This window comes from Pezoporus flaviventris, unplaced genomic scaffold, assembly GCF_033815535.1.
Source record: "Pezoporus flaviventris isolate CSIRO_AGI_PZ_B2104156 unplaced genomic scaffold, CSIRO_AGI_Pfla_v1 ptg000002l, whole genome shotgun sequence".
NCBI classification, from domain to species: Eukaryota; Metazoa; Chordata; class Aves; order Psittaciformes; family Psittacidae; genus Pezoporus; species Pezoporus flaviventris.
The window spans coordinates 21,592,101-21,619,639 of record NW_026892550.1 but is presented as its reverse complement, the minus strand read 5'-3'; the positions used below and the strand labels follow the sequence as shown (position 1 = coordinate 21,619,639).

General features: G+C 40.8%; 2 protein-coding genes across 6 annotated transcripts in view; one reads left to right on the top strand and one right to left on the bottom strand.

Moving 5' to 3' along the window:
* The window catches only part of PDS5A (PDS5 cohesin associated factor A), an 80,416-nt gene extending 66,100 nt beyond the window's left edge, over positions 1-14,316 (top strand). Inside the window, exons 27-34 of one of the 2 annotated variants that reach the window (XM_061471258.1) lie at positions 376-508; positions 1,151-1,270; positions 1,905-1,967; positions 7,224-7,369; positions 8,610-8,715; positions 10,947-11,299; positions 12,385-12,535; positions 13,115-14,316. In XM_061471258.1, coding sequence (XP_061327242.1) covers positions 376-508; positions 1,151-1,270; positions 1,905-1,967; positions 7,224-7,369; positions 8,610-8,715; positions 10,947-11,299; positions 12,385-12,535; positions 13,115-13,150 — 1,108 coding nt within the window. In that variant the 3' untranslated portion in view covers positions 13,151-14,316. The remainder of the gene's footprint in view (positions 1-375; positions 509-1,150; positions 1,271-1,904; positions 1,968-7,223; positions 7,370-8,609; positions 8,716-10,946; positions 11,300-12,384; positions 12,536-13,114) is intronic. The other variant, XM_061471266.1, reaches the window with a different exon arrangement.
* A 7,719-nt stretch (positions 14,317-22,035) lies between these two features.
* UBE2K (ubiquitin conjugating enzyme E2 K) overlaps positions 22,036-27,539 on the bottom strand; it is a 43,893-nt gene continuing 38,389 nt past the window's right edge. For all 4 annotated transcript variants that reach the window (XM_061471304.1, XM_061471278.1, XM_061471295.1 and 1 more), the window contains one exon: positions 22,036-27,201. In XM_061471304.1, the coding sequence (XP_061327288.1) occupies positions 27,127-27,201 (75 nt within the window). In that variant the 3' untranslated portion in view covers positions 22,036-27,126. The remainder of the gene's footprint in view (positions 27,202-27,539) is intronic.

The window sequence follows — 27,539 nt, the reverse complement described above, 5'->3', positions numbered from 1 at the left end:
GTATGGTTATGGTTCATTGTTGATAGGAACCCCAAGGTAGTGATTACAGAATTTCATCTGTATGATGGTAGCACCAAGATTCTTGCTTCATATTTGGAAGAGGAAAACCTTGTTTGGTTGGGCGGCATCTATAGATAAAATAGGAAGCACACTAATTTGGCAGATTTATTCTGAAAAGAATAATTAAGACTCTGTGCGTTTAAAGTCTAGATTCTGTTTCCACCTTCAGATGATGTTACCTGTTTATATCTTCAAATTGATTGTGGTTTCTTAAGAAAAGCTAGTACAGCTGACAAATTTTTAAGACATTGTTATGTTGGGGCGCTACAGTATAAAAGCTGGAATGTAATTGCTTGTGGTTTTATGGCTTTTTAGGTGCCTGTGGTTTATGCTTGAAGTTTTAATGACAAAGAATGAGAACAATAGCCATGCCTTCATGAAAAAGATGGCAGAAAGCATCAAGCTTACCCGAGATGCTCAGTCTCCTGATGAGCCAAAGGCAAATGAAGTAAGAAAAGCAATTCAGATAAGTGTTGTGAAACCATCAGCCCATCACCCAACACTTGATGAACAGGATTTGCAGGAAATCTGAAAGCACTAGTTCAGACATTTTTAGGATCTTTTAGAGAGAGTGTTAATTGCAAGCATTGTCTGTATGTTGCCAATCTTATTCTTTCAGAACCTTGTTGACCTTGTCCGGCACACAATACCTAATGAAGTTAATAAACAAAATCTGTTAAATATTACTGTTTCTACCTGCCTGCCTGCCTTACTGTAACTCCTGCTGCCTAGTTTCCCAACATAAATGTCTTCTGTGGTTTGGGGGAGGAAATGCTGCATTATACTGCTGCTGTTAAACCTCTTAGTTTCTAGCAGAGATTAGAAACCATTTATGGTGATTTGATTGAGCCAGCGATTCTATTTTACAGCATAGGCATTACTAGTTTTTTAAAAGTAAAGTCATATGACAAACAGGGACTTCTGTATGTGGTTGAAAAGACAACAGTATGGTTAATGACGTAATTACAAAATACGTCCTTTGTGGTGGTTATTTCAACACAGATGAAATTTTTTTGAAGAATTCTGTTTTATGTACCCTTTAAAACAGTAATTCCTAAAGCATGCTTGTCTTTTTTTTTTTTTTCTTCAGAAACTGTATACAGTGTGTGATGTAGCACTATGTGTCATCAACAGCAAAAGTGCTTTGTGCAATGCAGATTCACCGAAGGACCCTGTATTGCCAACCAAATTTTTTACGCAACCTGAGAAGGTATATTTGTTAATTTCCAAAGTAACAAGGGGAAATACTTTTTATTTTTATGTTTGAAAGCTGGTTATCTCCATAACTTAACATCATGAGTAGGAAAATGCATATATTTTATCCTCAGCTATTAATTTTTTTGAACATCAGTTGTAAGCTGTGCTGTCTCTTTATTATGAACATATGCCAGAAATGTTTGTAGCCAGGTGAGAGCTATGAGAATGTATGTATAAGCTGACTGTATATCTGCATTGGAATGCAAAGCAGACAGAAAAGAAAAAGGGAATGTTTTTGTCTTACCAGTGGTATGTTTATATCTGTCAGTAGCGGTTTGGCTGTTTTGCTTGCTGTACAATTTGGTCCTTTTGTTGTCTAGTAATAGTCTTAGTGAGTACAACTCAACTGTCAGCAATAGCAGTATGTGCTTTAAGAGGCATACTTCTAAAATGTGTAAGCAGAACCAAAGTAATTCCTTGGCCCAGACTTGATGTGTTGGCTGTACTGAAGAATATAATTCACATTTTTCAGTGTCTTAGACTGTTAGGTAACAGCCTTTCCAGAGTTTGTTTAAAAAAAAAGTTTAGAATGAAAAAGGTTAATCCCGACTTCAGGTACGACATGCTGATTTTTATTTTCTATACAGGATTTTTGCAATGACAGGAATTACATTTCAGAAGAGACAAGGGTTCTTCTTTTGACAGGAAAGGTACTGTATTTTGACATGTTACATCCTTTGAATATCACTTGGGATTTATTTTAAGTGTTATGGACTGCTGTAGTTTAAAAATGGTGTTAAGGTTTTGAGTACAATAATTTTTTTTAATGGCATATTTAGCACCTTTACCATTATGCCAGGTGAGTAGACACCAGGATTGCTACCTGTGCACTGAGGCATAGATTCTTTCTTAACTATGTTTTTTACATAACCATAGGTTTTTCCATTATTCAGATAAGAGTGGCATAAAGCTATGATACAGATACTGAATTGTGACGCCATTAGCATAGGAGATCTGAAATTTTCAATCTCAGTATTTTTAATACAGCGGTTAATGCTGTTAAATTCAGCTGCAAATGTCTACACCTGTTTGCATGTCTTATTTTATTTCAGACATAATTTGGCTGATAACTTTCACAGGGGAGAGAAATTACAAAGTCTTGGTGGGGGGAATAACAGGAAAAAATACCAAAAAACCCAGAACCTATTCTTACACCTTTTACCATGAGCTGCCCTTTCTTGGGGTTCAGAAACTTTCTAGGTTTTCCTTTCCTATCTTCTGGTTAAATTACGTCAGAATCCTTTTTAGTCTAGCCCAATAAATTACCTCTTTTGTTTTTTCTTGAGCTTAGTGAAAGAATGCTGGATAACGTGTAAAGTGTAAGAATCCTTAGAACAGTATAAATCATGGTTTTAATATAAATTTCATGTGCATTTATTAGTTTTCATGTCCTGTGTTTCATGAACTGTTACTGCATTGGTTCCTGAAGTCTTCAGTTAGAGCAAAACTATGTGGTAATTGTTCATTGTAAGAGTAGAGACAGATGATCACTGTACATAGCTATATCATTTGAAATTGCTTGTTCTCACACCAATTTTTCATTTACACAAAAGGTTTCTGCTGTCAGAGCAGTTCATGTGAGTGAGGTTTGCTGGTGAGGTTTGCTCAGTGTCAGAATCCTGCCTTTTCCTTGTTCACCCTACGACACAAGCCTGTACACTACTCAGCTGGGTTGGAGTTACAAGTAGGAATGGAGGAGGCAAGCAGAAAACAACCTTCCTTAGCAGCAGCTGTTACCAGGCTGGTGCTTTAAATATCTTCAGAAGAACATATATATCTACTGCTGTAATTGTTTCACCTTTGGCAGTGTTCAAATGTAATGAACTAAGCATCTGAAGCAGGTTTAGTTGGCTGTGTAAACTTACCACATTTCTCATTTGATAAGGCATTCTGCAATGTAGGCGAAAGCTGTTTAATGTTCTGGGAAAACAAACATTTATTTAATGCCTAATAGAATACACAAGCATGTGCTTCTTTTTTTTCATACGTCCATTACAGAAAATGAAGATGTGTAAGGATACCCCCACTGACTGAGACCAGTGGTCCTTTTTGGCCTGGTATTGTTTTTCCAGAGGGACCAATACAGCGTGATTAGGTGCAAGTCTGGTCACTTTCTGCAATACATTCTCCTTCTTACTCGCTGAGCATTCATAATTTTGATGATGGGATGCTAGCCTCTGCATCTGTGCATGTTGGTTTTGAGATTTGCTTATGGAGTTGTTACCAAAATTATCTGCTCTGATTTTAAACCTCTGGATGCTCTGACTTCAGAACCTCTTATGGCAGTAGGTGCCAGAAATTTGCAACATGGTTGCAAAATTCTGCACAACCTGGTTGTGCAGAAGCACTTCCTCTCGAACTTTTTTTTCTCTCTTCTATTAGCTGTGCAGAATGCTGCATACTTTTTATAAAGTACTTACAAAACCATAGAATCATTTAGGTTGGAAAAGACCCTTAAGATCGTGTCCAACGGTTAATGTGGTACTGTCAAGTCCACCACTAAACTATGTCCCTGTGCACCATATCTATAGGTCTTTTAAATATCTCCAGGGACAGTGACTCTACCACTTCCCTGAGCAGCCTGTTTCAACCCTCTTGGTGAAGAAATTATTTCTAATATCCAAACTAAACCTCCCCTCAACAACTTGAGGCCATTTCCTCTTGTCCTGTTACATGGGAGAAGAGACTGACACCCACATCACTACAACTTCTTTTTAGACAGTGATAAGTTCTCCCCTGAGCCTCCTTTTCTCCAATTTAAACAACCCCAGTTCCCTCTTACCCTGGTAAGAGTTGTGCTCCAGATCCTTCACCAGCTTCCTTGCCCTTCTTTGGACATGCAGTAAATTGAGTTATTCAGTAAATAGAACAAATAAAATACAAGAATAATATGTTTAAGTAGATGTTGTGCAGTATTAGTAGCATGATGTAGCTACTGAACATGTGCTCAGTAACAGGCTGTTTCTGCAGAGATCATAGCTTTTTCTTTTTACTAGCCAAATGTTTCCTGTCATCTGTGGTATCTCTCTCCTGCCTGCTCCCTCATAACTTCCACACATAGGAATTATATTTTCTTGTGGGAATGTTAATAAATTAACTTGGTCTCTGAGGAAATGTAAAGTTACATGAAGAATGTGACATGCCAGTTATGAAAACTTTTTTGACTACTCTCCAGAGGCAGAATAAAAACTTCAGGCTGCCTAGCCAGCCTGACCAGGTTGATTGGTCAACAGACACCAGCCGTATCAAGATCTAAAATACCATCGCTGTATCAGAACACAGGAGTAGATAGTGTTAAATATTTTTATGCTAGCTTTCTGTATAGTAGAAGTATACAAACTTCCTACTGTCGTAATGAACCTAATTCTGTATTACCTTTTGGAAAGCATTTCCCTGAGGTGCTTTGCTTTGCAAATACAAGGTGTTAGAATCACAGAATATCTCAAATTGGAAGGGACTCATAAGGGTCATCTAGTCTGACTCCCTGCTCTTCACATGACTGCCTACGGCTAGGCTGTATGACTTTGGAGTGCTATCCAGGTGCTCCTTGAAATCTGACGGACTTTGTGCATTACCACTTCCCTTCATTCTCGGTGAAGAACCTTTTCCTAATGTCCAGTCTGAACTTCCCCTGACACAGCTTCAGTCCATTTCCTTGTGTTCTGTTGCTGGTCACGGGAGAGGAGATAAGCACTTCCCCACTCCTGCCCTCCGTGAGGAAGTTGTAGACTGTGATGAGGTCACCCCTTGGCCTTCTCCACTGACCAAACCAAGTGATCTCAGCCACTTCTCGAAAGTTTTGCCCTCAAGGCCTTTCACCATCTTGATCGCCATCCTCTGGACAAACTGTAATAGTTTAATGTCCTTCTTATACTGAGGTACCAAAAGCCGCACACAGTACTCAAGCTGGGGCTGCACCAGCGCAGTGTAGAGTGGGACAGTCACCTCCTTCAACCATGGAGGAAGTGCATGGAACCTTGATGCAGCTCAGGACGTGGTTGGTCTTCCTGGCTGCCAAGGGCACACTGTTGACTCATGTTCAACTTGCCATCAACACAAACCCCCAGCTCTCTTTCTGCAAGGCTGCTCTCCAGCCTCTCATCCCTCCCATTTGTATGTATAACCAGCAGTACCCCATTCCAGGTGGAGAATCAGGCACTTGCTTTTGTTAAATTTCATACTCTTGGTGATTGTTCAGCTCTCTAGTCTGTCCAGATCTCTCTGTAAGGCTTCTCTACCCTCAAGGGAGTCCACAGCTCCTAGTTTAGTATCATCAGCAAACTTAATGTACATGCAACTCCTGTGTCTAGATAATTTATAAAAACACTTAAGAGCTCTGGCCCTAAAATTGAGCCTTGGGGAACCACACTGGTGACTGCCACTGGCCTGATGTAACCCCATTTACTATGACTCTTTAAGCCTGACCCATCAGCCAGTTGCACACCTGACATATTAAATGGACTTACCTAGCTGTGTGCTGGACAGTTTATCCAGAAGGATTCTGTGAGACAGTATCAAAAGCTTTTCTAAAGTCCAAACCCACCACATGTACTGGCTTCCCTTGGTGACCTAGAAGGGTGACCTTATCATAAAAGGAAATTATGTTGGTTAAGCAGGATTTTCCCCTCATGAATCCGTGCTGGTTATGACCAGTGACTGTGTTGTCTCTCAAGTGTTTTTCACTAACTCCCAGAATAACCTTCTCCATAATTATACCGGCACTGAAGTGAGACTGATAAGCCTGTAATTACCAGCATCTTCCTTCTTACCCTTCTTGAAAACTGGGAAAGCATTTGTCAGCTTCCAGTTGACTGGGACCTCTCTGGTTTCCCAAGACCATTGAAAAATGATGGAGGGAGGTCCTGCACTAACAACAGCCAGCTTTTTTAGTACCCTGGGATGAATCCCATTGGGCCACATGTATTTATGTGCATCCAGCTGAAGCAGCAAATCTCAAATAATTTCAGGGTCTCCTGGAAGTTAATCATCCTCCCCAAGTCATAGTCATCTAATAAAGGACATTCCAGGGGCCATCACTGGTGTTGAAGACAGAGGCAAAGAAAGCATTAAACATCTTTGCTTTATCACCTCCTGTTTGTGAGGTGACCAACCTTGTCGAGCAGCGTCCCAGAGTTCTTTCTGATAACTGGCTCCTTCAGCAGCCTGAAGTCTGCTCTAGCCACAAGGATCAAAGTTTTGGTGGCAGTTTTTCTCCTGGTGCCAATGATTTGAAACTCAGCTACTTTGTCATCAGTTTAAGACAACCACCAGTCACCACTTTGCTCACAAGTCCCTCTCTGTTTACAAGCCACAGATCTAGGAAGGCCCCTTTCATAGTCGCCTCCTGTAGTACCTGCACAAAGGAGTTACCTTCAGTGTGCTTCAGGAATTTTCTGGATCTGTTTGACTCCACTGTATGATATTCACAGTTGATGTCTGGAAAGTTAAAATTGCCCATAAAGGCAAGGGCTGTTGATCTAGATTTATCCTTTATTTCCTTGTAGAACAAGTTATCAGTGGTGTCATCCTGCCTGGATGGGTTGTAGTAGATTCTCTCAACATCATCTGCTTTATTTGCTTCCCCATTCGTCCTTAGCCAGAGGCTCTCAGCCATGTTGAGACTAGTATTACCTAACATTCTGGCTTTTGTTGAGACTTCTCCAGCTGCTGTCCCTTCATGAGAAAGAGCAAGGCAATTCAGGAAGTGCTGTTAAATTATAAGAAATAAAAGTAGGACAGACAGTGTTTTTTAAAGTAAAGATGAGGTCTGTACCTCTGAGCTGGTGGCATTGGGATTGAGACTGTTAATTCAGAAAAAAGTACCTTAAAATACTCAAGTAAATATTTTAAAAATTAAGTATCTATGTGAAGTTGCTATTTCTTAATATTTAAACATATTCTTCCAGCCAAAGCCAACTGGTGTATTAGGTACAGTAAACAAACCATTGTCTGCAACTGGAAGAAGGCCATACATCAGAACTACAGGATCAGAGACTGGAAGCAATATCAGCGTAAACTCTGAGCTGAGCTCTTCTGCAGGAAACAGATCGAGGTAAAGGGGTTTGAAATTTCTTTCAGTAACTCTCTACTTCATCTTCTACAGTGTGCTTGCATGTTTTAAGACAGGAGATGATTCAGTTTGTGCCAGTGTGTTTGAAGAGCACTTCTATTTTGTTCAATTTTAAGAAATATAATAGTAGTCTGTAGGCAAAATTTCCATCTCTGCTTTTTGTTTTGGGATTTTGGTTTTTTTTTGTTGTTGTTTTTTTCTTTTTTTCAGCAGACAAAAATTTAGCCCAGTCTTTAGGTGTAATTACATGTAATAGAACATAAGATAATGTAAGAGATGCTATACTGCTACAGTCTGAAATGGTGGTGGTTAATATTCATATTTTTGTGTCAGAACTGAAGAGACCAGCCATACAGTTTTTGCAGCCCACACATCTTTTTTTTAATGTATAAATTAGCATTAATCCTGATTGGTAACAACAGACATTTTTGATGTAGCCTAAATGTTTAAGATTAAGAACAATTAAAAGGAACTTGCTGAAGAGGACCAGGATCTCAGTGGAAAGATGCAACATATCACTGTAATATTCGGTCTTTCTTCTACTAAGTGTTATTTTATGTGAATCCAGTGGTTTTAAATTTGTCATAAATCTGGAGAAACAGTTTACACTTTCAGGTTTTAAGATGGATTAATTTGGTTTTGAATTGGTTAACTGGCTAAGAGTTAAAGAAAGTAGAGAAAGTCAACTCTAGTTGCTGCATTTCATAAGGCCAAAAAGAAGTACAACTGCGTTCAGAATTTGTTCTGTAAGAGTGCATGATATGTGCTGTAATAATTGTATATTTTTAAACTGTATTTGTTTTAAAACTATTGTATGTTTGTGTAAATTAACTTGAAGTTGGTGGTGAATTGCTGGTCTTTATTTTGGTTCACTACTTTTGCCAGTATTGGCTTTTTCTATCTGGAAAAAGAACACAGCCTCATGTAGAGCACTGGTCTTAAGTTTGCAAAAAGCATTATAAAGCATTGTGTCGGTGATAAGGGATATGGCTCGGTAGCTAATCCCTTCTAGATCTTTCCTGGTTCTCAGAAAGAAAATCTGTGTGATCTTGGGCAAATTCATTTCTCTTTTTTTTTTTTAATTAATTTAGCCTGTCTGCATTAATTTAGCCTGTCTGCATTAATTTTTTAAAATTTTTTTATTATTATTTTTAACTAATTGCAAACGTCTTTTCTCTTTTGTTCTGTGTATTTTATTTTTTTCCTTCAATTATGCTACCAGGGAACAAAGTTCGGATATATCAGAAACTGGGGTCAGTGAAAATGATGAAAATCCTGTGAGGATTATTTCAGTCACACCAGCAAAGACGGAACCTGTGAAAAACAAGGTATGTCTGGGTATTTTTATGAACTGTACCTGTATAATAAGCTTGGCACTGGGGGTCTATTTAGTACATCTCACTGCAGTTTTAACTTATAAAACATACAATTGCATGAAGTTTAACAAAGGTAAATGTGAAGTCCCTGTGCCTGCATACAGCAGTACAGCAGTACAATTCAGGCAGCAGTACAATTCAGGCAGCAGTACAACATTCTGGGATCTGCATGTCTGGGGTGTAACTTGCCTAAGAAGAGCTTGAGGGACCATCCCAGTAGACAACCAATGGAGCATGAGTTGACGGTGTGCCTTAGCAGCACTGAAGGCAAGCTGGGTCCTGGGCTGCATCAGCAGGAGTATAGCCAGCAGATTGAGGGATGTCTTTATTCCATCCTATTTGGCATTCACTAGGCTACAGCTGGAATACTGTGTCCAGAATACTGTGTCCTTGCCAGTTCAGCACATACTGAAAAACTGGAGAGAGCTTAACAGAGAAAGGCTTGGAGGAGTTGCTATATGAAGAAAGGTTGAAAGTGTTGGATTTTTTCAGCCTAGAGTAGAAAATCCTTGAGGGGATTTAATCAATCTTTCAATATCTAAAAGATAAATGGAGAAGATGGAAGCACTTTCTTCTCAGGGCTGCATGGTGACAGGACAAAAGGCTACAGGCAGAAGTTGCTTCAGAGGAAATTGTGAGGAAAATTAATCACTGGAATAGGTTGCCCAGAAAAGTGGTGGGATGTTGCTGTTCATGGCTTGGCTTGTCAAGGGCTCTTGATAACCCTGCTTTCAACAAGAAGGCTTAACCAGAGGATATCCAGAGGTCACTTCCAACCTAGATGGTTCTGTGAGTCTAAAATCAAAATAGACATTTTGTAATAATGTAAGAACACATAGATGGTTCATGCTGCATGCACTTTAAGTCATATTCCTACTCAGTCTTTTTTTGATTAGATGAAATCAGAGTAATAAGCAGGTGACTTGGGTTTGTATCATCATTTAGAAAAGTCAGGGGTTTTATTAATCTTTTAAAATAACATCCACATAATGCTCACACCTCTGAGCTAATGAAGAAAAAGTCTCAGATTTCAACATATGGTTCCTTTTTTGGTTCTTTCCCCAAAATAGGGTTCTTCTGAAAAGTTAAGAGAAGTTAGGTAAAGCCTTTATGAAATCAGTCTTCAAAAATGCTTTCTGCCTTCTTGAAACTTGGCTTTGGTTGAAATTATCGAAGAGTGGTTGTCTGTAAAGTTTTTGGGAATAGCAGTTGTAAATGTCTGCCATGAAGCTGCTGGAACGCTAATAAAGAATAGATACTGCCTGACTTATTTAAACATTTAAGAAATACTGGTGGAATGTTCAGCACAGAAGGTCTGTGGTTCAGATGCAGCACTTACATTAGTGAGTGGCCTCAGCTAGTTTGTTTGAAACTGCAGAGTCATCCCAGCCATACTTCTTCAGTGCCCTTTTCTCTGCCCCTCCTCCTAACTGTTCTGGAAGCCAACGTTCAAATGAAGGTCTAGCATCCAGTGGCTTCCTTTTTGTTTTCCTGTGAATACTTTTCTGTGTAGAGACCTACATTGCCACCACCCTTTCTGTTTCTCATACGCAGACACTGCTTCATGAAATTTTATCAGTTCCATTACCTTGTTCGGTATATTGAGGAAAACATGCATGTAGGCTGTACCTATTCAGACATGACAAAGAAATGGCAAAGGCAGCCAAGTTTAATTTGAGACTAGGTCTTGCTCCCTTTGTTATTTGCAAACCTTGGTGGTTTTTTTTTGCTTTACTGGCATTTAGGGCTTTAATAATCTGCATTTTACTGAAGGTTGGTCTCAGACTTTGCATGTATTGAAGTAAATATCATTTGCTGTACCAGCATCATTATTCTTGCTCCTCAGTTCTCTCCTGTCAGTTGGGAAAGAGGCAGTAAAAGGAACTTGTCCAGAAGCCTCATGGGAGGATCTGAGGTTATTAATCTTGCTGTAATCTCACTTTCAAGCAGCAAAAAGATACATTGGGAACAGATATTAACATTACACACAGTGGAAAAAGCCTTTTTGCAAGGTTAATGCCTGAAATCCCATTTAGTGAAAGTAGGCCTAAGATGATGTGATGTGTTTTTTGTAAGAACAGTTATTGTTTTATAAACTTGTGTTTCTGCTGGAGGGAGGTAACAGTTGCAGTTCACCTTTGGGAATCTTTTTTTTCTTCACATTCATGATTTTTACTTTATAGGAGATTAATTCTGATCAGGCTACACAAGGAAACAGCACTGAACGTGGGAAAAAACGAACAGCAACAGCATCTGGAACTGAAAATATTCATCAAAAACCAGAAGAAAAAAATGTAGATGAAACAGGACCATCACTTGCAGCAAAAACCAGGAGAGGGCGTCCACCCAAACCTGAACCTCAGGGCACCACTGCAAAAAATGAGGAAACAAACAAACCACCTGTCCGAGGAAGGAAAAGGGCAGCAGTCAGTCAAGAAAGTCCAGGGAGTTTAGAGGCAGGTAATGCCAAAGCACCAAAACAGCAAGACACAGCAAAAAAGCCAGCAGCAGCACAGAGACAAATTGATCTACAAAGGTAAAAATAAACAAATTATAAAACACATGGGTGGGGTGGGCTTTTCTTGTCCCAAGATATACCCTGAATGTCCAATTATAACAGATCCAGCATAGTTAAAGGGCGCAATTAAAACATGATGATTTTATGAACACTGTGGCGCAACATACATTATGTTGCGTTCTGGTTTTTAAAGGTACCAGGCAACTAGAATTGGAAAAACTGAGTTTATTTGGTCAGGACAGGGTAAACTAACCTGTTTTCACCAAATTTTACTTCTTTGTTTGTTACTTCATGGTTCCCCTTACTAGTCTTGCTTTGTAAAAGGACTAAGAATTGAGGGTATTTCAGTGTGTTCATTAATGCCAAGTACACAGGAATTTAGGTGCTCTGTTCTGCTTCAGTTCATTGATAAAAAAAAGGCTTGAAAACTGTCCTTAGTAAACACAACAAATTGTGATTCTGACTAATTCTTTTATGATATTTTGTGTCTGTGCTTGTTTAATATTAACAGTATTTCCATATATATATATTTTAAGTAAATCAAAAGCAGAATTTGGTACTGTGTAAACTACAAAACAGCTCTTGGATGATGATTTGTTTTTCTGTACTTCAGTGTTTAAGTGTGTTGATTTGATTTCCAATATAAACAAACCACAAATGCACATAAACACTGAGAAATTTGTTTAGCTGATACAATGAGAATGTTAATGCAAAATTGTCCAAAGTTATGATGCAGTAAGAGATCAGCAAACCAGTATGCTGGAAGAAATCACGAATGAATCTAAAGGAAGAAAGAATCATTGGAGTGTTTTCTTTCTAGAGATCTTGTAAATTAAAGAGAATCTTGCAGAGAAACTCAAAAAGAATTACCTTTTCCTCTCACAGCAAGGTTCATACACTAGTAAATTGTTCAGTCATTCAAGAGAGTAGTATCTGTGTACTCCCTTGCAATACTTGTTTTATATGTCAGGTTCGTTAAGTCTTCATATCAGACTGCACTATCCATAGCCTGTAATAAGCCATCTGTATCAGAGAACTTCTTTAAATGTGTAATACCTCAGTGTTCTTGGAAAAAATATCAAAACATTGTTAACGTTTTTCAGAAGCCAGGTGCTTGGAAGTGATGGAGATTCACTGTTGGAGATAGACTCAAGTCCCGAATGTTCCCAAAATGCAATGGATCTTTTTAAGGCCTGTGGGAGCAGCCAGGAAGATACTGAGGATACAGAGATAGCAGAGGGAGGCTTCCTTAAGGTGTAGCAGGCATCTTATATAGGACAATTCCGTGTTTTTTTTAATTGTAGCTTATACAGTAAGATATCAAAACAAATCTGTCTGTCTGCTAGGAAAACATGTGAAAATAGTGTGTCTGATAGATTTTATTACTGCTTTTAAGTAGATGCACAACTTACTGTAAATATTTGAAAAACATCTGAAGTAATGCTTGTTCTTAAGAAAGGCTATTTTTACAAACCTGGGTAATTAAATACAGTTAATTCTAACAAGTTATCATTCTTATTCTCCGATTCCAGTGAAAGCTATGGATAAGTTATGTTTCTGTTTATGCTGAAAAAACATGACTCGGTTATGGAATAATTATTATTCAACTTGCATATTTTCAAGTTTCTCAGGAAGTTGTGCTATAAAATAAGGAAGTGAAGTTCTATTCAATTAACTGTAATCGCTGAGAAGGTGAAAGATGGAGTTGGAAAAAGTCACATTATAAAGAGTGTAAAAGCTAAAATGTAAACAATATAGGTAGGGTTTTGCTGCAGAATTGTAATTTGCATGTCGTTAAAATTAACTTTTATTTTCTCTTCTCCCCTAAAAAAGGTAAAAAGAAAACTTGCTCGAAAAGGGAGGAAATGAAGGCCAAATAAAGGCATGCTCCAAGCTTCTGCAAAAACTAGGATTCAGAAATTTCCTGTACAGGAACTGAAATTATTTCAAAACACACAGCTTTCAGCTCTGAAACCAGAAGGAAAACTATGCTTCCCTTTCACATGAAATTAATCCTTCTCAATGGAAATGTAAAGCAGAAACTCTTGAGAAAGAGGCTAAAAGCATCTGTACTTATTTCCCCAGAGACTTTTTTTATGAAAAGTCAATAATTAAGCAAATTGCTTAACACTTGGTTCCAGTTGCTGCATTCTGGAGTTAAAAAGTGTATTTACACCATTAATTTTCATGCTGCATTTTTTTTTTTTTTAAAGGAAGTCAGAGGAGGTCCTTACACTGACGTTGAAAATTCATGATTCTAGAGCCAGGTATTCCCATGTTTCACAGCAAAAGTCTACTGAATGGATTTGAAACAAGACTAGAGGAAAAAGAAATCACAAAAAGTTTTTTTGCTTTACTTTTGGAGACTGTTTTATGTATAATTCTTTCTGCCTGCCTACTTTTCTGCAAGAATAGGATGTACAGATTTCAGTTCCCTGCTATGAAAAGTCATGTGGTGGCAATTTTATAAATGTTGCTTTCTGATTTTTATCAGAGTGGGAAAGTAATCACTTAAAATTATTATAAATTCGCAAGTAGACATTTCATTTTTTAATTTCCCTCCATTTTAGTTTAATATAATTTGCAATAAATGTACATATTGATGTTTGTTTTATAAAAACATATATCACTTTTAAGTGTTTTTACTCCTACGGTTCTGTTGGAATATTCTAAATTTTAAAGGAGTAAAGGCAGTCCAGCATTTGATTTTATAATGTTTGTCACCAGATTTTTATTATTGATGTAAAGAAAACAAAAAAAATCAATTTTTAAAAATAGTTGGACTTTGGCAGCTTTGTAAGGAAAGTTGGAAATGTTTAGGATTGCTCTCAATTTTAAGCATTGTGCTGATTGGAAGTAAGTCTGTTTTGCATTTTGTCTTCCTGTCCAGGCTCATTTTTTTAATGTTTATTTTAGAAGATTGTTGCATCAATATTATGTTTCCTGGCATTGTTCAGCATAGATACAGTGTACACTTTTATGTACACATGATCATATTTAAGTTTGTTGCATAAAATAAACGCTTCTAGGTGTCATGTGGCAGTCTTTTAATTCCTTTTTTTTATCTTTTTTTTTTTGCAGAAAAAGATACTTGCTGTATCTGTGCATGGTCTTGGATGTTCCTAGAAATACTGAATTGAGCAGAGACGTTGTAATGCAGACGGTTACTAGTTGAAAAGGGGGTTTAGGTGAAGTTACGCTGGGTTTATCTTGTAAAGTTTTATGGGCAGAAGGGGGCTGGTCTGCAGAGTGACAGTGAGCAAGCCCTAATGGCTTCCCCTGCCTCCACATTTTTCCTCTGCAGATTGGTTTGAAATCTCTTGATTCGTTGTGGAAGAGCTAGATACTGCTGACATTAGTTAGGATTACTTGCCCTTCTAAAATGGGTAGGGTGTGGTTCTGTGCTTTTAAGCAATGACTAAGTTTCTTAAATGAGTTTTCAACTGGTGCTACAGTTATTTTTCCTCAGTAACAGAGAAAATCAGACTCTCTTCATAAAGCAGCGCATGCTGCATTCTCAGAAGCAGCCTGCATCGTTTTGACTTGAAGGATCTGAAATGGCTTTGACAGAGGGGAGACTGGGATATTTAAAAAGCATTTAATGACATGTCCGTCAGGGCTTGGATTCCCAAAACTGAAATAATTTCACGAGATGCATTTAGTTATCATAGCGCAGTTTTCTTTTTTAGTGCCCTGGTCACATACTTCCCTCACGGAAAGTTACGGTATTTTGGTTTAAACTCAGTTTTAAAGTGTTTTTTCTAGATGTTTTTAGCTGCTATGTAAAAAAGAAACTCTTTTAGAAATGAGCTCTGGTAGCTACTGGTGTGCCTCGAACAGTGATTTGAAACTGGGGCTTGACACATGTTGCAGATATGCAGAATTTTCTCCAAAAGCTTTGATTTTTGTGAAGTGGGGAGTTGCTGGGGTTTGGATTTTGGTTTGTGGGGAGGGTGTCCCTGGTTTTGGTCAGTTTTTAATCAGCTTAAGTGTTAAGTAACTCAAGGAATCATCATAGAATAGTTGAGGTTAGACAGTGTTCTAGAGGTTCAGTGCCATGCTCAGGGCAGGCAGTTGTTTTTGCACAGTTACGCAGTTTTTTTTCTGCTGTTTTGTGGGTTTGTTTGTGGGGTGTTTTGGGAGGGGAATATTTTTGGGGGTTTTGTTGGGTTTTCTTATTTTCTTAATAAGGAGACGTTTGCGTTATTCCCTTATGTTGATTATCAGTATAATTAAAGGTTGATTATCAGTAAAGTTAAAGGAAATCAGTCCATTCATGCAGCAAATTAGGCTGGGCAGAATTGGCTGAGCAGAATGCAGCATGCAAAGTACAGGAAAGGTCTGCTGGTGGCCCACTGGTTTCTTGTCAGAACGTGCCCCAGAAAAGGCCCCCCACTGCTCCCTCTCCGAAGCCCTGAGAGGGCAGACACCACGGCACAGTTCAGAGTTGCCTCAGCAATGGACATTTCCTGTAAGCAGTGTCCTTTAAGGCCAGGGGTCCTTACAGCAGTCTCACTTGCAATAAATAGCAGGTCGTTGGAACCATCAGCCTCTATCAGATATGGGGAATACAGGCATAGTTTTTATAGATGTGTAATTGACGTGTTGCTAGCACGTCTGATGCTTTGAAACTATAATCTGTTACAGAGAAATCAGCATAAAACTGTGGAATTAAAGGCAAGTTATTCCAGAGACAGAGGTGGGGGTTTTGTACTTCAAGATTTTACATAAGAATGGGGATTCTCTCACTGTAATGAGAAGACTGATGCTCAGAGTTTTTCACTTGTTAATGTGTGATAAAGAATAAAGGGAAGCAGATAAAACCCAGTCTTTACGGCTTCTATCCAGTGTAGGATTTAAAGGTGCTGAGGTTTCACATTCAGTTACATAGATCTAAGTTCTCATCATCTTTAAGTTCCCATCTTCATAGAAGTCTGGCTTTGTTTCTTAGCAGACATACATTTATTTCTGTGTCTTTGTGTCCTCTGATGCCTGGACTGCACGCTTTTTGTAACAGTAAGACAGGAAGGCTGCTCTGAGAGTGTACTTTGTAATACACCAAATTAAACCTGAAGCACTCCACAAAATTAAATGTGAATAGTTGTTTTAGACAAAATAATGTTTTCTAGAGCAATCTTAAACAGAAAAAATAATACACATTACAGATCTTTTCTGCACATGCTGAGAAGCCCCTAAGCTTCATAACTGATAAATAACAAATCCTTATCTAAAATGTACTTCCAGCCATCAATTAGGTACTTGGCGCATGTTGGACCAAGTCTGGCATCATACTAAGGCCTGAGTTTCAAGTTAATCAGTGGGGCTGTCACAGCTGAACTGTCTCCTCTAAAGATGGAAAAAGATTTGGGATCACCAAATGTTTACAATACACAGGAAATGCTCTTCTTTAAGAAATCATCCATGTGGATCCTAGCTGGCTTCCATGTGTGCTCCATTATTACGTATATTGGCAGTAAGAGGTTGGCTTGTGCAGGGAAATCAAGTCCCAGATCAGTGCTCGGGGAAATAGCCAACACTGCAGAAGCTGGACTGTGAAGTCAACTTGCCAGCCAGGCTGCAGGCGTGCACAGTGATAACCAAGCATTAGTCATAAAGTAGCTGGTCTCAGCCCAAGGAATTGCACCTTGTGCAGGAACAGGTTTGCATAGGGAATAGCGAGGTGTTAAACAGGAATTGGCACAGTCATTCTGTGCAGCAGCACTTTATATGTCCCTTGAAGTCTTCCCCTGCTTAGCTTCCTGATGAGGAAGTCGTCCTGCCAGTGGGTATCCCAGGTACTCAGATGGTCAGAGGGAAGCTCAAATAGTAAAATAAAATACTACCCAAGTTCAACAGCAGCTTCCACTCCTGAAAGAGGTTTTTAAGCACAACATTCCCTGGATCCATTTGCCTTAGTTCCTGGAAGGCAGCAAATGCAATCAAACTTCTTCAGGAGCAGAACATGGAAGTCCTGGTACAGAAGCAGAGGCTTGTCCGTTCCCTGCCGCACAGCCCAGGTCAGGAGAGTGCATCCAAAATGTCTCGCTCCTGTAGTTCTACATGTGAGAGACAAAAGAGGGTGAGCAACCCAGTTTCTCTATTTGAGCTCCCCCTCTGTGGTCTGTTTCTGACTGAAGGTGGCCCAGTCCGATGGCTCCCACTGGACATTCCTTAGACCCAGCTCACTGTGATGACCCACAGGATGACTGCTGTCACAAATCTGACTCACCACAAAACCTTAAGTTCAAAGCAGGAACATCTCTCACTCAAGGCAAGTTTCCAGCCTTATTTCCTGTGGTCTGAAAGGAAATGAGCAAGTGTTTGGGATTTGCAGCTATTTGTAAAGACATGAGTGGGACCACAGCAAAAGGTTGGTTCAGGTTGGTTCAGATAAACCTGCCCCTCACCCAGCTACAAAAGCTGCAGCAGCAGCCACACGTACTGCAGTAATTGGCAGGAACAGCGTTGTACCTGGACTCAGCTTAATGATGATGTGAGCGCATTCCTGGGGGCCTTGGTGTCGCTCTCCAAACTGCACATGAAGAGTTACTGGAACCATCACAACAGGCAGCATGCAGTCACCGTGCCATTGCCATGGAAGACGTCTTCCACCTGACCTGATGGAAAGACCTTTGTGACTTGCATCAGAGCATCTTCTCTGTTCCTGCCTAGCAAAAGACATGACGAACTGTGATCAGGGAACTGTGCCATGGCTGGGTGTGTGAGCCAGGACGAGGAAGAGTCAGGGCTCATGGTGACTCCTTCAGCTTTGGCAGGAAATAATTCTATGATTCTAAGGCGCTGTTCAACTTTGAACATCACCAACTGCACAGCTAGATCCAAGGTCAGCAGAGCTGACATCACAGGCGACATGGAAGATCAACACAGGCAAGTCCTGTGTTGCCTGATGAGGAGGGATGACCATCAGGAGACAGGTCTGCTGCTCGCTGGGGGCACAGAGGTTATCCAAGCTCATTTTTAACACATGCTGGCAGCAGTGTAGCTCAGCAGCACATCAGCTGAGGCCAGAAGTGTGACCAAATAACCTCAGGTACAGCGAGCGTCCTTCCATGACAAGGCTGTGATTTCAACAGCCACAAGAGCTTAGATGTGTGTTCACAACGCCGTGAGGCAGGTGTGCTCCAGAACAAGAAATACATGTTTTGCTCCATCAGTTTGGGCATCTAAATCTCCTCTCACTGCCCTGGAAGCAGAGGTTGATGTGTGTTGACCCTGATGTGCCAAAGCTGATGCAAGACATGGAAGGTGATGGTGGCTGAGTTGCTTTGATGTTTGGTCCAATTGCCATAAAGCAGGTGGGCTGTCACTGCATGCTCCAGAAACTTGATGCGTGATACTCTGGTTTCTTACCTTGGCATGCCGTAGCTGCACCAGCAGCAGCTGTGTGGGCAGCAAGGCACAATACGTAGCTTGGGACCCTACCCTGAGGAAAGCTGGGACATCTTGTGAAAACTCAAATACCATTTGCTGTGCTATGTATTGAGGTACCTCTGCATCATCCATCTCAGTACTGCCCCAAGACCAGAAATGGAGTGGGCTTAGGCTAGTGGCAGAGGTCCAAACCATCAAAATCGGGAGATTTACATGCTGTCTCCAGAGCACATGTGGGGTGCCCTGCATGGACGCAGCTGCCCGCTGCCCACAGATAAGCTTTTCTCCACTTTTCCTGTGAAATGAGGAGAGATTGTCCCTGCCCAGGTAATTCATGTGATCCCTCTGTGGCTGCTTCCATCCCCGAGTGCTCCAGGAGAGAAGAGAGCAAGCTGCAGCCTGGATATAAATTATTCTGGAGTCCTCTAAAATGATGATGATTGATTGTTTCCATCGCGCACTACTTGAGCTCGGTCTTACATACACAGGGTTGTGTCAGGAGCTTCACCTTATGATTTTCTCTTCCTGCTCATCCAGGGTTTTTTTGCCAGGCCATTGATTCATGACCCCAAGTTCAACGTGTCAGAGTGGAGCCCAGATCCAGGAAGGCCGCCATGTGGGAATAACGCAAGGGCTGTCTTGTATAATCTCCTGCAACCTTCAGGCACCAGCCCTGCCAAAGCACTGACGCAGCAGCTGTTACTGAAATCCTCCTAAGCAGGATTATGAAGGGAGTGCTGACCTGCTGCAAACCCAGTAATTAAACCAATGCATTTATTCTATTGCAGCCGAGGCTGACAGCAGCTTCCTCAGTGCCCGGGCGGTTGTGTGCGCAGCGGAGGCTTTGGGAGCAGCAGAGCTGTGATGGTGGCACTCTGCTGTGGAGCAGCAGGAGCAGTGCTGCAGGAGGTACAGCGTGGAGGTGCAAGCACATTAAAGCTAGTAAGACACTTGCCATCACGGTCAGATCTCAAGTCTATTTGTTATTTGGTCGCTCTTCACCGTTGCAATCCCGTAACAGCTCTGGTAAGGTGTTCCTTGTTTCTCCTGAGGATGGCTGTGGAAGCTGCTCAAAGCAGTTGGCCAAGCTGATACTGGAATGTCATTTGACTCAGCATCTCTGAGCTGTTTTCTTTCCAAAACATCATACCTTTTAACCAAAATGTCTTGTCTTCAATCTCTTTGCTATCAAGAGGGCTTTGTCATTTCACATCTATGCAAAGGATGTGGCCCTTTTGTGTCTATTTGCTATTTTGGCAGAAGCATGTCTACTTCCAAACAGCTCTCTCTTGTGACAGGTATGGCCTAGAGCAATTTACTCCTGGAATTTTTGATGTGGTTCAGACCACTGAAGGAGTTGAACACGGCAGATGTTGCAGTGGGGATTGTGCACGCTAGGCAAAAGAGGAAGAACATCCCTGCCCCATCTCAGTGGGTCGTTCACCTCTAGGTATTTTGCACACATAATTCCTCTTGAACAGCAAAAGCCGTAAGCGTGAGGTGTTTTAATTCCACTTGAACCGACAGTTTCAGTTCCTTTAAGCCACTTTCTGTGCACCTGACATCCGACAGCTTCCCACAGCAATATGAAGATGTGTCGGCCACCACTTCCAGGAACACCAGGACCTGGTGTTCTTCAAGCTTTGTGTTCAGGGAAGTTTAAACCTATGGAGATGCCAGGACCAGCCCATTCTCTGAAACTTGCTGAACCAAAATCCACTTTGAAGCATACCTGTCTCATCTGTAACCAGCGAGGGTTACTGCTTCAAGGAAGCCTCATACATGCTGTGCACCCAGGCATGGAGTAGGTGTTTAGCATGGGGACAGAGCCCTTGTCCTGACACGGGCAAGAGCTGCTCCCACAACATAGAAATGGGACAGCTGTGTGGAACTTCCCCAATCTCTCCAACAGGACCAGCAGTCCACCAGCTGTGAGAAGAGTCACTGGAAAGGTGGAGGAAGGGAAGAGGTCAGGGCAGGGAACCCAAGGTGCTGGCTGTGCACAGTCCTTGTCCTGCCTGCTGTGAGAGCACAGGGGTGTGGACTTGGGTTGCTCAAGGGTCTGGTGTCTCAGGTACCATCAGCACTAAACAGTTTCTCTCCCACCTTCTCCCTAGAACCACCAGGCTCATTTTCCCCTCCCCATCCCAGGCAATTACCCTTTATTTTACACCAGGCTGTCACAAACCCACCTAAAGGCTTAACGTATTTCAACACAAAGTAGCCACTAAGTGAAGCAATGTAATTTATTTGACATTATACCAGACACGGGTGCTCCAGATCCAGACTTGACCTTAAAACAATTTAAAATCCTGGATATGCTGCATTGGCAGTGTCAGAGTTACCTGCCCGAGAGCTAAACGTGTCCATGCCAGCTACTGAAACAGAGAATTAAGTACAGGAGAAGTTGAGCTAGTAAAGCACTGTCAGTCCATGACAACTGTGAACTCGCTTCCAGTGCTGGGGTGCTGGAAGAGATGGCAAAGCTGCAAGCGTTTCAGTATAAAGCAGCTCTCAGTTACTTATGTTACAGCAGTGTCTAATTACAACAATTAGGGATATGGATTTAAGCAATGTTTTTCTCAATTAATGGGCAGCCCCAGCCGAGGGGCTGGGGAGTGCTCCCCCTCCCTCTTAATGAACAAGGCACCACAATACAACATAGCTCCTGATGGCAGCAAGTGTAAAGAAACAAACAACAACCGCCCCACACCACTGTTTGAACATCATAAATTGGGCAGCACTGTCCCAACTGGCAGAACCTGCCCAGACACCTGCAGAACCCACCCAGAGCCACACACACCTGAGCCCTGTAACAACGCGCTACAGCCAGTGTTACTCCCCGCTCATGGCTTCAGCTGCGCAGACTCCATCTTTCAAACCACTTTACTCCATTGAACAAATGTTGACAAATGCCAGAAGCAGTGGATAGTATGTACTGGTGGCAAATACATCCATAGTCATCATCCCTACCACGTTCTGCTACAGCTGGGAGACAGTGCTGTCACCCCCCGCATGCAAGCACTGTAGTTTAGATGAAGTCCGCAGTTTTAAATGCAGAAAGATGAGATGAACACGAGCAGTGCTGGAAAATCCAAAGAAAACTTTCTCCTCTGAGCTGTCTCCCCAGAAACAGCTTTTGAAAGGAGACAGAGGTGCTGCATCTGTACATGTTAGGCTATCACGAGGCAGTCAAGTTGAAGTAACGCGCATCATTACACACCTTATATTTACATCATCATCTCCACAACTTTTTCATATGCATCACAAAAACAATCACCCCTTACTCTCTCATAACAGACATGGAGGCAGTAGACCCTGTAACCTCAGAACAACTGGAATTATCAGAAACCAAATGAAAGCTGTTTTCAGGGAAACATGCATTTATTGTGAAGCATTCCCAGTGAAAATCAACATCTTTTAAAATGTGTGTTTATTGAAAAAACCATTTGTGTACAAAAGTGTTGGTGTAGCTTTTATTTTCAAGACAAACCCCACTGACGCTGCATTCCAGCCCACCCGCTCCTCCTGTACAGGAAGTCTGTGCCTTGGGACCCAACCTCCTGCCATGGGTTGTATTGGTCTTTATCTCATATTTTCAATTAGAAAAGTCAGAGGTGCGGATGGAAGAGGTAAGTGAAAGCAGGGCGCTTCAGCAGTTGACATCAGCGTTTGTATGATGGCAGCCTCCTTCAGACACCACAACAGAGCACCAGCAGCTGCCGTAAAACGGACAAGTACAGCATTTTCACAGTACATTTCCTCATCTGTTGAGTCATTATCTTAACTCACATTACCAAAGGATGGCTCAGCACCGTAAGCGACCAGCTAGCTATTTAGATGCCTACAAAGCAGGAAACAGCAGAGAAGGAACATCACATCACAGTACAGTGCAGTGCAAATGATTTGCAAGAGTCTGCCCAGTGAGAACAAATCTGAAGTCAAGTTGCTACCTACAGAGCAGTGGAGCTGGAACACCCAAGCAAGAAGCAAACTGCAACCAGGACAGTTGGTCTTGTAAGTAAGTCTAATGATGAGTCTGCTGATGACACTACCACCACAAACGGGAAGAGCAAGCTACATGACTTACTGATGGGTTTGGAATAGACCAGGAAACTGTCAAGAAAGAAGCAACTGCCCCTTTGTCTAGCCATATGGGAAAGCTGTGCCTGGAAAATGAGGACAGGAACAGCAAAACCAGCTGTATGGTCTTCCCAGAACAAGCTTTAGGCACCCAAGGAGCATCTTTACTTTTACACTTTAGCTCTGCAATGCAACAGAGTCCATGATGAAACTCGCTTTTGCTACCTGTTGTTGGGCTGATTGCCCATCAAAGCCACAGGAACCCAATCCCAACCCAGCAGCCACGCTCACTGAGGTGCCCCTCATCAACACAACACAGCAGGAGCTGACACCTCATCTTCTCATTGCATCTGCTCATCAGCAGACGTGATGTTAAACTATCTTTCACCGCTAAAGTATTTAACAGCTCCCCCTCTGGGCAAGCCTCCAAGGCCAAGCTGGCTTGTGTTGGTCTTCAGGAAGGAAGTGAGGGACATGCACACCACAAGCTTTCCCTGTGCACTGAAAACGGAACACTCCACCTTCACAGCGCAGGACCAATGCAATAAATAAGAACTCCTACTGGAAACTGTGTGTTGATCCCCCCCTCCGACTCCCTTTCCCTATAAAATAAGCAATCCATATGCTCCGGAGTGCCTATTCTGATTCACAGCTGCTAAGCTTCAATTTGCATAGTTTAAATGTTTCTGTTACCCACCGCATAAAACACAGACTTGACAAGGTAGACCTTCTGTCTGGCTATTTAACTCGGCCTTTCAGACAACAAAACAGATCCTCTATTCCTTGTCAGTGTTCCAACACTAATTCACTTGGAAAACAGTTAAGTACAATGATAATTAAAAAAAACCAAGACATACTCCTACACCATTAGTACCCAATTGCTCAGATAAATAACACCGAACCAATTATAGTCAAGGCCCCATGTACTCTGTGGCAAGATAACGACAAGAAAAAACAAGTTAAAAGCCTGGGATATGCAGAATGAACAGCGCATGTGCCACAGCTTTCAGAAGGATATGTTCCTAAGTTCGTGTCTCCAAAACGTACCCATTTGTCACACTGAGAACACAGCTTGTTCACAGAAGCAACAGGAGGGAGCCGTGAATCGGCAGCTGGGGGTGGGATGCAGTCAGGGCTTTTGGCACTCACGGGAAGATGAGGCTTTTGGCAAGAGGAAAGGGCATTTCTCTGCCTTTGAACAAAGCTGTACTGCACTCTGAGGAACAGGACGAGGTGAGAGTTTCTCGTTCCCCACCAACAAAACAAAACGGGGATAAACCAACTTTCCTGGATGCACATTAGAACGCTCATCAGTGAAATACGACTGATGCTCTGGTAATCAGTAACCACCATTGCCAATACCTGGTTTAGAAAAATGGGGCCATTTAGACTTCAAAATTAGTTTCAAGCCATCTTGTTACATGATAGAGGAAGACAATGCAGGATTTATTTGTACTTTGAAACCAACTGCACCCATGTGTTATGTTCTTGTTGTAAGAAAGCAGTAAATGTGCAGCCCAAGTCCACAGCTGGAGTGGACTCCGTGGCAACTCCACATCTCAGAGAGCACAGGGCACTGAATATAGTTTAGTCATACAGAAAACAGAACTACCATTTTGTATGTACAAACTCATAATGATAAACTGAACATTAACAGCAAAATTCCCAGGGCTCAGCCCCAGCTGCAGTTAAACTAACCTCAAACAACATTATCCCTATATTCAACTCTGACTGATAGTTACCAGTACAAAAACATTCCTTATAAAGGACCCGCATGTCAAATTCAGAGGGACTTCAGACTGCAGATGTCTCCTTAATACTGGGTCGTGTTGCCTTCCCCACTCACTTCTGGAGAAGCTTCTCTTCTGCCAGCACCTGAGCTAGCATTAAAGTATCTTTGCTATCAAGTGCAAGGATGGAGGGCAAAACCCAGTAGCCATCATCTATACATAAGGGGGAAAGGAAAGATGAGTGTTTTGCAGTAGAGAATGAGGTAACTTCATGACAGAAGTAAAACCTAACAGCATTATTTCAGAGGTGACCGTGCTCACCTAAGAACCATTTCCTCTTCCCCCCCTTACCCTGGCTTCCTTTATCCCTTTACATACTGTTGGAAAAACCCGCTGTCCTTCAGAGACTAATCTTATCAAAAGACACATTCAGAACTGGTAAGTTTTATGTCCCCAGGAATGACTTTCAAGTTCCTTCTTTTGATAAACAGCAGTGAAGAACAAGGGAAAGTAGTCAGCAATTTACAATTACCACTAGGGTAAAAAAACCCGGTGTTGATGTAATCAAGAAGTTCTTAGCCTGTATAACAGAAAAGACAGCAACTTGAGATTAACACAAGTGGCATTCTGCCACAGTTTCCTACAGTCCCTGGTTTTCATCTACCAAACCAGCTGAACAGTAGCAGTTCTTGTTAAAAAAATAAATAAATATAAGATGAAAACAACTCACTTCCTTTGGCATCATTGCAAATGATTTACACTAACTCAAGAAAACCGATCACTGACTACATCTTAAAAAGTAATATGTATAAAGACTAAGCAAATGCATTTAGTATTGCACTGATATGAGTTCAAAGTATTTACTGTCTGTGCCCTGAAATATTTTAGGTTTGGACACACTGGACAGAGCAGTACAGGGAACATCCCTTAACTAGCTACGCCTCTACAGCTCTATTTTCTAGTTCTGTTCCCCTACCACTATGCTCTAGATATTTAACAGGTACAATAATGTTCCTATTTCCTCTAGTATGATTTATAAACAGTGTGTCTATGAAGCGTGAAACTATTTCAACTTGTACTTCATAGCTCCAGAAACCCCCCAGACATGTATTTCCCCACCCCATTAATCCACAGTTTAGGAGAAAAATAAAACAAGTGTGGAAAAGATGACTTATACAGTACTCCATCACGCACAAGCCCCACTCTCTAGTTTCAGGATTTCTCTGAACTTCCTTGTCAGATATATTCTTAAAACTTAGCATCATATTCACAAAGACATTACAGCTCTCTTTAAATAAATGTACTAGTGTTTGAAGTTGCAAAACTAATAATTTTCAAGCTTTTGCACTCAGGATGAAATGTCATTTTAATACGAATAAAAAGACTGACTGTATGTACAAGTCAAGGTAAGACTTCAGTTCTCATTTATCAGAAACATCAATCCAAAAGAAAGCTAAACCAAGAACACACTTCTACTTCTATGTGCATTTGAAGTATGTACAGAAAAACACCAACACAGCCTCCATGTGTCAAGTAGAGAAAAACGCAAGCAATGATGAATTTTAAAGTACCTGGTAAGCAATCCTTAAATCGAAGCCCAAAATAAAGCTAGAGAACTGCTGCACAAAACAGCTGATTGCATCATATCAAGTACTCAAAGAAAATATTCTTTAATTCTTGGTACACTAGAGAACCAGAGTTTTCCTCCTTCAGACCCACTGAAATCATTTTATCCAGAATGTACTGAAGAACATTTTACATCTATTTCAGAATAAAAAAAAAAGAAAAGAAAGAAAACCAGCTCCATCTTTTTGTGCTATATTGAGGCATACTCCTTGTGAGAGCGTGTGGAAAACATGATGGATGGAAATCATTACTGATAATTCAAAATGTGTTTTTTAAACGGGAGCCTAGACTACTGTAAATGGCACACATAATAACCAGAGATGATGAAACATGATCTAGTGAGGATTTTCAGCTATATGATGTAAGGGAGAGGAGAATTGAGTTTCCCAATTAATCAGCTAGAAAGAAACCAGTTCTGAATAGGTCACCATTTGGAACTTTGGGTAAGTCTTCAAAGTCTTTCAGGAAAAAAATAGTTACAAGAACAATCAAGTATTTCAATGGTGCTCTCTTCAGCAACCCTACCTAATATGTCTATTAAGTACAAGCATGCAAATATAGGTCAATCCACAGGCACATAGGATCCATGTTAAAAACAGTAAGATAGCTGTGATGAGTGGCACCAACAATTTTGATGACTAACACTCAAAAATGTTGCTTTCTGAATTACTAAATTGAAATCCTGAAGCAAGTTCCTGCTAGTCTTCCTCACACTGCTAAACACTAAAGTAGGCATGGGTTTTTTTTCCCATTATCTTAGCTGAGCTCAAAGAATTTTTACAATATTTAGTAAGAAAAAAAATTAAAGTATTTCCCCTTTTTAAATTTACACAGACGTTTAATTAGCTTTATTTACAGAGCGTTTTTTTCAGTCTCCAATAGTGCCTAGATAGCATCATCAGGTAAGAGTGCCAGTTTTAAAAGAGAATCTATATAGAATCCTAAAAATAACAGATGGTGATGCTCCTCCAGAAGGGGCAAGCTGGACTACTGAAGCAGCTCTCTCTACATGGCTCAGTTACTCAGGAGTAATTCTGTTGCAGTCTCTACATCCCATGATTTTGAAGACAAGGCCACTATTACTGCATTCTGCAATGAGAAAGAAAAAAAAGGCAATATTTTCAGTGTGTGAACCTGCAGCTCTGAAAAGTGGAAAAGTTCACAGATTAATCACAACACATTAGTTCACCATGTGTTAAATCCTAAGAGGTTACAGAAAAACTGCTTCAAAAGGCAGGTGTAGCTCACAAGATTATTAATAATGTTGTATTTTAAAATTTTGATTCTTACAAATAATTAGCAAAGCAAAGATTAGACCGACAAAGGGTCACGGATATGGCAAGACCACTTCAGTATACTAATGACTCCCTCTATTTAAATACATGTAATTGCTCTGCCCTACTGAAAAATACGTAAGTTATATATAC